Source organism: Boleophthalmus pectinirostris, unplaced genomic scaffold, assembly GCF_026225935.1.
Source record: "Boleophthalmus pectinirostris isolate CB_2022bp ecotype Guang Dong unplaced genomic scaffold, ASM2622593v1 HiC_scaffold_4, whole genome shotgun sequence".
Lineage (NCBI taxonomy): Eukaryota > Metazoa > Chordata > Actinopteri > Gobiiformes > Gobiidae > Boleophthalmus > Boleophthalmus pectinirostris.
The window spans coordinates 20,477,116-20,489,249 of record NW_026571353.1 but is presented as its reverse complement, the minus strand read 5'-3'; the positions used below and the strand labels follow the sequence as shown (position 1 = coordinate 20,489,249).

Genomic DNA, 12,134 nt, shown 5'->3' with positions numbered 1-12,134 from the left:
CATGTACCACCACATCCAACAATATGTCCACATTTTTCTTCAGTTTCAGGAGGTCACCACATTAGACACAGAGAACATCCCTTTAAATTCCTTTAAATTCATTCAAAATGTTAGACTTGTGTAATGACTAGGAGTGGTACATCTTACGTTGCAATTATGGCTGTCATTCAAGGACAGACAGATGTGTCAATAGTAGAAGAGAGACAACGCCACTGTACCATCCTGAAACCCAACTGGACAGTGCGCCGTTAAGAACTGAGAGCTGCTCGTCCAGTGGGCCTGGGTCCTCCTCCTCCTCCCCTCGCCTCGCCTCCTCCTCCCCTCTTCTCCTCCTGTCCCACCAACTTCTGCAAACTTCGGAAAAGGGCCAGTGTGACGTCACGCAGGGCTGGTCTTGCACTTTATTAGACAGGGCAGCCTAGTGCCAGGTTTCACGAGCTCCACACTGCAGCTCTGTCCGGCGGCGGCAGAGAGGGGATGACTGGGACTGACTGACTTACCTTAAAGTAGCAACTCTATGAACCAAAGTCCCGCGTGTCAAAGTGACGCCTGGTTGCCTCCTGAATCATACCTTAAGCGGTTCGGTCGTTTGGAGACTACACAGGGGCACTGTGCACATCCACTTTGAAGTTGGAAATCTTTTTTTGAATGAACCGGGTCACGCTTGCGTACAGAGCGCTTCTCCCTGGTTAACTTTTTCTTGATTTTATATTTGACGTTGGGATACAGTTTTCCTCTAAAAGAATAAAACTCGTGATGGCTATCCTGTCATTAGTGTTTCTACTTTTAGGATTTAGTCTGACTACAGCTGCCAAGGTAAGGGTCTCTCTAAGTCTTTTTCTTTACGCGTTGAGAACACTATTAAGAGAATAACGGGCCGACGCGGCACCGGGTTTACGTTCACTTGACACGTTTAACTTGATTTGTGCCTCAGCGGTTTCCCAAATGCGTGTTGACACCGCACACGTATGACTGAAGCCTTTTTGGCCCGTTACATAAGACGCGAAAAGAGACATTTTGTAAGCTTCTGTGCGTATCCAGATGACTAGGCGCTGCACATCACCAGCTCGCCTCACAGACTATACAGCATAACGTTAATGTTACTGCCATCAAATAAGCTTGCAACGTGCTTAACGCGCTTCTTCTTCCTCTTTTGCAGGCTGGTGAAGTAGATAGAGAGGGTAAGTTCTGTTTAATTATTCTTTACACGTATTCAGTGCCGTGCCTTGTTAGAGATTTTCCCCTCTGCGTTTGGAAACTAAAGAGGACAGCTTGGGTGCTCACTCAGATCAAAGTGGGAGGAGAGTTTGCGCTGGCCCTGTCTCTCCTCCTAGCTCTCTTCCCCTCCACAAACACACATACACACAGTTCTATTACATGAGTGAAGTGCATCAAGAGCTTTGTACCACAGGAAAGACGGGCTCTCGGCTAAATCTAACACATCTGGTCCCTATTGTACTGCAGACACAAGACAGCAGCTCAAGTCCTCACGTAGCATCTCTTTTACTCACGACATTATCCAATGGACACATTGAAGGCCAAGCACCTCAGCCTGCCACATCCTGAGGATCAACCTGGCTGTGGCTGTAAACTATATTTAGAGCACTGCACATTGTTGTGTGAATACTGTCTTTAGATTAGATTACTAGAGTATTTAAAATATTTATTTTAATTAATTTGTCATTTTTATGTAATAGAATTATTGATACATTTGCTTTAGAGTAAAGGCACCATATCTGGTATAGTTCTGTCAAAATGAGTAATTCTCACATGCCAGTCAAACCTAAAAGTAATATTTAAACTAGATACTCTTGAACCAGTATCAGTACTGAAAAAAATCACATTGACCTTCCCTGAACAGTCCTTTAGAAAGATCTTGGTCTATGTCAGAACTTTATAGACCACCTGTTAATACTAAAGGGGTACTAACTTAACTTTTCTGGTGGAGGTTCTGCTACTTGCTTGTCTCCATCTGGATGTTATTGCGTTACCTGCAGGGTTCCACAGTTCCACAGATACAGTATAAATTTATTGTCATACTGTCATACAATCAAAAAGAGTTTGAAATATTAGTATCATGACAACAATAATGTCTTCATCACTGCAAGGTAGGGAAGCACTTGTTTAATGTGCTGAGATATTTGGGCCTTAATGTCCAGTAAATCATCTTATTACATCAATTTATACACCAAAATGGGATATTGGTTGAACCGATATCTTGAAAGCCGATATCCAATCCACTCAAATTTTCAATAGCACCACCAATATTGAAATTCCTTCTGCAAGGTAGAAGAAATGACTCTTCAGGTGTTTCTAGTACCAGTTGTTCATTGTATATTGTCTAAACCCTGAGAGATTAATGCATCGTGCTAGCTCTCCCCAAACTACAGTAGACTGGGGTTCATTTTGTTGAGGGCCAAATCTCATTTCAGCCATGGTCCTTTTGGGGTTTCACAAATGAACTGCTCTATTATGATGAAATGACTTGTGTTGAGAATGTAGAGAGAGTATGCATTATTATATGCTTTACAGTTCAATGGGCTTTTACACATGACTCAGAAAGCTGAGACAACCCAACCACTCCCCTATATGTCCCCTTTAGACAGTGAAATTGCCAACACATCTGTAACTATCTGTCAGACCTCTTTTAAGCCCACCATTTCCATTATGCTTGCTTCTTTATAATCATTGTATGTATTCTTTCACTCTCATTTATAGATCAATCAAGTGTATAGCCACTCTGGACAAAGTAGACGTTCTACAGTATCTTCCCCTGCTCTTTTTATAGCGTACAAGATACAGATTGCTCTTCCATGTTTATAAATAAAAGATTTCTTGGAATTTATGTACAAAGAATGTCTAACCACCATCAAGAGGCAGAGAGTGCAGCTGCCTCTCAAACACCCAGCAGTCACTCAGATAAGTCTTCGTCCAATGTTGTTTCTTTCTTACTTAACTCACTCAGCTGAAGATATAAGAAAAAAATCAACTGCACTTCTATTCTTTACTCAAAATAAGTTTCTTACCCCTGTGAATCTGAAGCAGAACTTCAGTCCAAAGTCAAGCAAACATAAAAAAATGTCTAAAATAAATAGACCTATATACAGTACAAGCAAACTTCATCACTTCATGCCTCCACACATATTCTGACATCTACTTTCACATACCCCACCTTTTTCACAGCAGTTCAGCTACTTCTTCCCCTATTTTGGTCACTTCATTAACACTTTCTGTGTATTATCGGATATTGTGACTTTTTGTTTGTTGCAGTTTTACACATATGCATGAATTCGTTTTTATGGGTCACAGCTTACATCAATCACTTTACATCTGCTAACATCCTGTTGCTTTGGTGGTATTTTTGATGAATTTCTTTTTATTTTATTATTTGCAATACTCATGTAAAAGAAGAATTGTTAAATGTTAATTGTTCAATAGTTAGAGCTTCCCCCATGTACCTGAAGGCTGATAGTGTGACTGCTCTGTTTTTGTATCCTTGGGCAAGGCACTTAACTTACCTTCCGTCTGTATGCCTCTGACATGTGAGAGAGTAGGTTTTTTGCAGTGCTACTACGTCTTACTATTAAAATATGAGACACTTTAACTTTACTTAAATTTGTTTAGTTTATTCTAGATTTAAAGGTATATTATGTAACTTATGTAATCATGTCTCCAAAGCTTATTACTTGGAATGTTCCACAGTATAGTATCGATCTCCACAGAGACAAGCAGTGAACACACGGGCCAAGTTACTGTGAGAATGCACATTTCCAACATATTTTTACCAATAAAACACCTGTAATTGAATAATAGATATAGAGAAGCAGTTGGTACATCCTCGACCAGAAAAGTTACACATTGCACTTTTAAATAAACTCCATACAAATTACCAAGATTTTTTTTAGGTCAAATCATATACCATACCACAGAGATACCTTCTATGTTTCTGTAGTGAACTGCAGAATGGCTCTTTAAGATTAGTCATGGATGGGGCCCCTTGAGGATTAGGCGCCCAAAGCCCTGCGTTTACACTAAAGCTACTCACTCAGGCCTGCTCTTCTTCTTTTGGCTTTAATGATTTGTCACACAGCACCTTTTCCCTCTCTTCTCCCTGTGGGGAGCTACTGTAGACCTTTGTAATACATGCTTATCTAAAATTACATCATTCTTACGTGTTGTACAATCTCTCAAAGTTGGGCTCCCACTGTGAATGCACGTCAGTCTTTTTTGCACAACTTCAAGGATGACACATTTGACACCTTTCTGGGTTTATTTTGTAGAAAGCAGTAGACATAATTATTTGCAAATTATCAACTGCAAAAAGTATGGCAGATATTCTGAATAGTAGAAAATATTAACATTCAGATACTGTACAGCGTCAAATGAAATGTGTCTTCCATGATCTGCGAATTGTTATGTAATCACAATATGTAGTATGTATATCCAATGCAGATACCAATAATATAGATTCCAGAGCTGCTCATAGCTTTGTCAGCGTCTTTGGACCAGTATGTAGAGTCCATTTGAAATAACTACAAACTCAGTTACTGTTTATAAAGTTCACTGATTACCAAGTGTATTTGAGGAAAAATAATATCCATTATTTTTAGACATCCACAGTCCTGTTTTACTACTAACCTGTAAGGGAGCTGTGTAATCTCATTTTGTGCACTGCACCCAAAGATATTTTAATAAATCATTGCTTATTTATTACACTTACATTCAGAAAATTCAGTTAATAAGGAGAACAAAACTTTTTGAAATGTAAATCTAAACCACAGTCAAATTATTGTCCAAATAACTACGTCAAATGTTACAAAATATTCATAGCCTTTGTTCCCTTGTTCTCATAAAATTGCAAATGAGTTTTTCATCTAGTTGGAACACTTTATGACTAACCTTTTATTGTGAGAGGATATGGTCGAAGAAATGAGCAGACCTTTGCATGCTGTTTTTATTTACCTTATAAATGGTGTCCCCACTTGTTCAGTGTGGGTGCTGCTTGAATAGAGGGCTTGTCTCAGAAGCATTACCAAAGCACATTTTTTACCTCACGTGTTCGCTGTATGCACATTGTGATTTTAAAACCATGTAATTTCCTCTGACTTGTAATTTCACTATTGACACCTGTTTGAATTTTGAAAATCAACAGGAAAATGACATGCTTTTAAAGTCTTGTAACCAATGCATTTCAACCATCTCTGGTATTTTAAACAGCATGGAAAGAAAACCAATTCCGGAAAATATCTGAAGCCCCATGGATTTCCTTGTACATTTGGTTTGACCACAGATGATCTGTAGTTCATGCAGTTAGGAAGAATGAGCATGCCATGACCACTTTCTATTGCACTTACTTTGGATCATGGTATAGAGATGGGATGGGATTTTCAAGTGCACACAGGTGTATTGTAGACTAGACTCCTATAAATGCCCTTATGGGAGCACTGAAGCTGGCTTGACACTGCCAATGCTTTTAGTCCTTCCAATTTACTATTTCTGGTTTAAAGGTGCACTTTGTAACTTTGCTAGTTTAGGGTCGATCACCTATTTGTCTCCATGGAAATGTTACTGCTTTGCCTGGAATGTTCCACAGTGTAGCATAAAACGTATCTCTATTGCAACTATTCAATTACAGATATCATTACAGGAACATTCCAGGCAATGCATCTAACATCTCAATGGAAACATATAGGTAGCAGAGACTCTACACCAGAAATGCGTTGTGATAGATTGAACGCAATTCTCAGAAACACAAACACATCTGTACACTTTGGTAGCTCTCATTAATTTCAACCCAAAACCAAATAAACAGCATGTCATTATTTAATACACAGAAAACAAAGGAATCTTGAAACATTAATTAATGAGCCCACATTATTATTTTCTGATCTGTGTTATAATGTTGTTTCCTCACCAGAAGAGTTTTGTTTCACAACACACAAACCCTCCATCTTTTGTCGGAAAAGAATACAGCCGGAAAACACTCCACCTTGTGATGTCATATGGTAATACAGGAAGTGCTCCATTGTCTTTTTAAACTCCATACACGATAATTTCAGCCTTGAAATTACCAATCTCCACTGAACAAAAGGTAAAAGGTAGCTGTTAACTCAAAAACAATCACTTCTTCACATGAAAAGGTAGAACAGAGCACTTTGGAGATGTAGACAGACTAATGATAAAGGGTTACAACACACAAGTCAATTTTGTGTAATATAGGACCTTTAATTTTATCTCACATTTGTCTTCATGGCAAGACAAGGGCCTAAATCTATTCTTGTCGGCTGCTGCAGGCGTGATGCACTGCACAGACTGGACAATCATCAGCTAATCACATTGTTGACACACAGAAGCAGAGATAATCCTCTGAAGCCCAAACTAATACATGTCTATAGACTGCAGAGTAGCCCAAGTACCATGTTAAACTATTGGAGCAGCAATTTGGCAGGACCCAATCTATGTTGTAAATTGTGTAAAATAGAATCAGATGCCATAACAATGGAAAACAGGTCCCAGCTGCAGTCCTATCTCTTATCTGTATTTGCTGTTATCTACACAGTAACTCTCAATAGCAAAAATTGTAGAGCTACAACAGTGCCTGGCAGGTTGTTCATCAATGTATTGATTAGTGAATTAAAACTCAACACTTGCACAGAATTGGACCTGAGTGACAACTGGTGTTTGTTTTTTTGTATAATTTTGTCTAGTCTGGAGAGAGGAGTGGTGTTATGGGAGTTTTTTTTTTTTAAATGTAATATCTCAAAATGAGAGAGAAAAAAATAAATAAAAAAATAACACTAGCATGTTCAGTTGATAGGCATACCACTAAACCACACCTTGTTATAGGCTGTAAGTCTAGGGAGAGATGTGTGTCATGTGGGTATTTGTATTCTACTAGGGCTGGTCAGTTAATTAAATTTTAATTGAAACTGAGATTCAGTTCTGCCTAATTGTCATCAATATGTATGAGTTTTTTTTTAAATTGAAAGGTCTATTGCCATTCCCCTGTCCTCCTCTGCAAAATCATGATTTTAGGAAGCAAGCAAAAAGTGGAGTGCAATACTGATAGATACTCATAGAATCAATTTTAACACTTTCTCAGGGTTTATAGGAGTCCAATTTGTTTTAGAGTTAATTTAACATTTTCGGAACTGTTAATTAAGTAACACTGGACCAGAATGCCTGTTTAACCCTGAAATCAAGAGTTATATTAACATTTTGAGAGTAAACAGATAATTCTTTGCAAAATTATCCTGATTTAGTTGAACAACACACAGAGATGTTTAATTTTTACACTTAATTTTTGTTAAAAGGAGGAAGTAACAATTGATCAAAATGAGGAAAAGAAGTGATCTTTTTTGCCATATTGCTCAACCATAATTGTATGTATTATATTGTACTAACTCTTCAGATTTAGTTTCACTTGAAAGCTATTGTTTACGTACACTCTAATTTCACTATACCTTTGCTATTTCGCAGACCAACTGAAGAAACGGCTGAAGGAATATGGCCTTGTAACTCCGTTTAGCACAGACTCTCACGGACACTACCTCTCCCACCTACTGTCTTCCACTCACAAACAGCGATACAAGAGGGACACTACTGAAACAGAACAGAACATTTTCTTCAATATTTCTGCCTTTGGGAAAGAGTTTCACTTGCGCCTCCGGCCTAACAACCGCCTGGTCGCTCCGGGAGCCGTGCTGGAGTGGCACGAAGAAGAGGATGTGGGGAACTTGACAACAGATTTGGAGCCCACCGCGAACCAAACTGAGCTCCACCGGGAACTACTGAAGACGGACTGCACATTCGTAGGCGACATCACCGACGTCCCCGGAGCCTCAGTTGCCATTAACAACTGCGATGGATTGGTGAGTGCATGTTGCTATTTTCTTTACATTCTTCTTTTTTTTTTCAAATCTTTTCATTTCAAGTGCCGTGACCTCACAACTAATGTTTTTTAGTTGTTGTAAATTTTGTCTCAGACCAGGTTTTACGTCAGCAATCGGCATTTTTATAGCACTTTGTCACTTAAATATTCTTTAGGCTGACAGGTTGAAGAGCTTTTTGTCACGGGTGAGTGGTCATTCATTGGATCTGACCAGTGCAATGTCTTCACCCAAACCTCTTCCCAACATAAAACATTAGTCGCTATTGTGTGATACAAAAGTGTCCGCACTGGTCCCCCCCATTACCCCTCATAAAACACTTCAACAGTAATAAGGGACTGACCTGAGCCAAATGTGCTCCAAAAGCCAACTCAGATTCATCTTAGAAAGGAGGAAACTAAGTAGAGATGGTTCAAGATCTCATGCCACAAGGTTTCACCAGACAAAATTGCATGTTACCTCTTGGTGAGTGACATTTTACTGTTCCAAAAAGCAGAACTAGAACGGAAACAAAAAATATGAAGCCAAAATTGGAAAGTGAATAATCAAATTTATATTATTATTATTTATTACTATATTTATTAGTAGAATTATGTTTGTATCTCATCTTGTCTCATTTTCATGGACCCATTCTTGTATTTCATCTCATCTGGAAATAGTGTCTCATCCCACCCATGAAACTAAGTAATGCTCCGTTGTGCAATCCAATGCAAACTCAAAATGTGCTGTTGGGTTATGTTACAAAAGCAAAAGATGATCACTCTGAAGAAGAAAACTTGACTAGGCTTGTAACAATAACACATTTAAAGAGTGATATATTACTACAGTGATATACTGCGATAAACAATAATATTGAAACTACTTTAACCCACTGACACAATAACAAAAAGCAAGATAATCCCAGTACACCATTTTAAATATCCTTCAAAAGGCCTGAGCTGCATCATATAAAGAGCAGATTGAACCAATAATTAGATAAAGAAGTTAGTTATTCAACCCCCTACAGCTCAGATCTTATTGTGTTACAACAAAATATCCCTAATTTCCTTACTTTTACAAAGAAATTGCACACATGATAAATACTGAGTGCTAAAATATAATGTTCCAGGTATTATATATTGAAAGATAAGTTAATATAGTAATTATCGTGACAGGCCTATAACTGACTTGACTTAAAATTCACCCTTTGCGTTATTTATTGGGTCTGGCAATGAATTAAATCTTAATGGAGACTGAGATTCAGTCATGTCAAATCGTCTTGAGTCACAATATGTCTTTATAAATCTAGATATATTTGGGTCTTTTTATCGACACTGGCAGTCCTATTTCTGTAAAAGTCTATGATTTGAGGCAGAGTGCTGGGAGAAATTGAACAATTTGTTATGTTAAATGGCAATGATTAAAAGTTTGACATGTTTTTATCAAGACAATCTAATATAAAACTGTAAATGGTTCCTAACTTGTCAGAACGGGCAACTTGGGCAAATGACAACTTTCAGAAATAGTTGGATGTGATATTTGGAAGAATCATTCATACTGCAAACAGATGCTTGGGAAAAGGAAATGACTAAATAAACTTTGTAAAGCTTTTGCAAATTACACCGAAAAAATATTACTTTAAAATGACTCCCTTCCAACAGAGACATGTCTTTTGTGAATAAATCATAATATTTACTTTTTATTGAAAAAAAAAAACACAGTTTGAATTCCATCTTTCCCAAAATTGGCTCTGTAAACTTGAATTTGACCCAGTTGTCCCTGCTGCAGTATTACCGTAGTACCTGTGAACCTATGCAACTCTCTGGGCCCATGTAGAGAGACACATGGGGAGGGGATGGTTATGGTGGTCTCAGGGATTGGAACATCTATGGCATCCAACAGTGAGCAGCTCCAGGGCTGAACCAGTGTGGTCCCTATTAAGTTTGGTCAATAGCTCAAAGGCAGTCCACAAGACTTCACTTTCTTCTGTCATGTTTCACTCCACTAATCCCAGAATCACATTTCAGAACATGTTTGTACAGATCTAAACTACAGGGTTACCAGTTTTGTAAGACAGGATATTTTCTTGTTTGTAGAGGAATTTATGGTACTTCAAAAATTCCAGCCCTTGTGCTTTGCTAACTGTGTCCACTCAAGCTGTGATTTTGATTTGATTCAGTGCAACTGGTTTTACTGTAGTTCACATGTTAAATACTGTTGAAAGTATGTGACATGCAGGCAGACTTCTAATAAAAATAAAAAAAAAAAAAAAAAATGGCCTTACAAAACAGAACTCCACCGTTTGACATTTTAAAAGATAAAACGCTGCTGTTCAGGAATGCATTTGTGTCTGTGCAAGGACATTTCACCAGGAGTGCGTCAGTCATGTGCGTGTGTGTCTGATTGGGACAGGAAGGGCATCCAGGGCACAAACTGCCAAATTACTGTGGAAATATGCAGTGGTTCAACAGTGCAATTAAATTCTGTGGTAGCTACTAGTATTTAACCAATACTTTTGATTATTTTTTTTTACATGTCTTCTGTTTCAGAAATGTAAAGAATCTCTCTATAACATTTCTTATTGAAGGTCAGTTGCTTGTTTCTCTATGGAAATGTTGCTTTTCTAGAAATGGTTCACAGGTTGGCACTTATCTGTCGTGCATTCAATTACATTTTTACTGCTTAATTAAACATGCTTTTATTACTGTGAGTGGGCTGTTCTCAACAATCTGAACATTCCAGGCAACTCATTAACATCTCTATGAAGACAAGCTAATGGCAAACTACACTACAAAAAAGTTACATAGTGCAACTTTAAACAGTATATCTGTTATAGCATCATAGCATTGTTCATCTTTACTTTGTACGCTTGGTGGCTTTTGGCTAATGTTCTATTGGCCATTTAGATCTATTGTTTAATGAAATATATTCTAACAGTGGAGACATACTGACAATAAATCAAATGCTGTTCAGGTCGACATGTCTTTACTCCTAAAATAATTTTCAGGACAATGACAAGACAATGGTCATGAAGAGTGCCTTCTAAACAAAGTTCCTGGGCATCAGATCTGGGGGACAGTGCTTTCAGCTGAGGCCTTGGTCACTTCCTTTTATTGGGCTAGGAGGAAGCAGTTCATCATCAGGGAGGATTCAGCTGCTCCAAGAGACATTTATAGTTGTTGTTTGCAGGAGATTGAAGCACATGAGGGGGCCACACAGGATGTGAGCATTTTGCTTTCTAAATACTGTTGTGGCAGGATGTCATTTTCAAGACGCCAAGAGAAGGTCAGCCTGTGGTTCTAATGAGTGAGTGAAAAAGACCTATTCTGCTGCCTACACTTCCATTTCAGACATATTTTCCCTTTTAGACATCCACGCACTATTGAAATGTACTTCAAAATGTGTGGCTGCAAAGCTGGATAAAACAATGGCATGTGTTTTCAAATAGGGTTTGTTTTATGTCAAATGACAGTGTTTTTGACTTCAAAGGACTTCAAAGATGATTCATTCTAAGAAAAAAAGATGCCATTGTTGGTTATCAGAAGACTCACAGGGGAATACTGAATGTTATGAGGCAGTTTTAACTTGTTGATTGCTATCTAGCTTTCTCAATGTTGGAATGCTAGAATAATTGATGAAAGAGGTTGTAATCTGTTTTGATATTGAGTTTGTAATAAATAAAATGAGTTGAGCCCCTTAAGGGAGCACAGCAGGACATGGAGCAGTAGCTAAGGCAGAGGTTGGAGGTGGCAGATGAAAAAGGCACCTCTCTTTGATCTAGAGCGCTCACACAGACCCGGGGTAGGTGTGTGTTTTACTGTTGCTTAATTATAGCCACGCGGGCTGTCTGGAAGTCTTTACTGCACCCGGCAGGCGGGCAGCATCCACAGCTAAATGCTTATGAAGCACAACTCCCCATCAGTAGCAGCCCCATGGAGGAGAGGGGGCTGAGTCCTGGCTTGTATTGGTGATGCACTGAATGTCAAAGCAGCAGCCAGAATATGAAAAAATACTTTTGAAATAATGGTGTTTTAAGATTTAATAGCGTCATCTTGTAGAGGATCAAATAGATCATGTTTTTCATTTCATTCATTTTTGGTCAAAAGGGTCAGCTTGTGATGCTATTACCAGGAAGTACTTTTAGCTTTTTGTGCCAATCTGTAACAGTTTCTCTACAGAAATGAGAAATCTTCAGGGTTATTGTGAAACTGGGCCAAAACACTTACTTCACCTCAGGGGAAAATAAGCTAAAATGCTGTTGTGAGG

The 12,134-nt window shown here is 38.4% G+C and overlaps 1 protein-coding gene across 1 annotated transcript in view; it reads left to right on the top strand.

Annotated features, from left to right (window-relative positions):
* The first annotated feature begins 756 nt into the window (after positions 1–756).
* The window catches only part of adamts3 (ADAM metallopeptidase with thrombospondin type 1 motif, 3), a 113,769-nt gene continuing 102,391 nt past the window's right edge, over positions 757–12,134 (top strand). The window contains exons 1-3 of the mRNA XM_055161928.1: positions 757–816; positions 1,160–1,181; positions 7,480–7,871. Coding sequence (XP_055017903.1) covers positions 757–816; positions 1,160–1,181; positions 7,480–7,871 — 474 coding nt within the window. The remainder of the gene's footprint in view (positions 817–1,159; positions 1,182–7,479; positions 7,872–12,134) is intronic.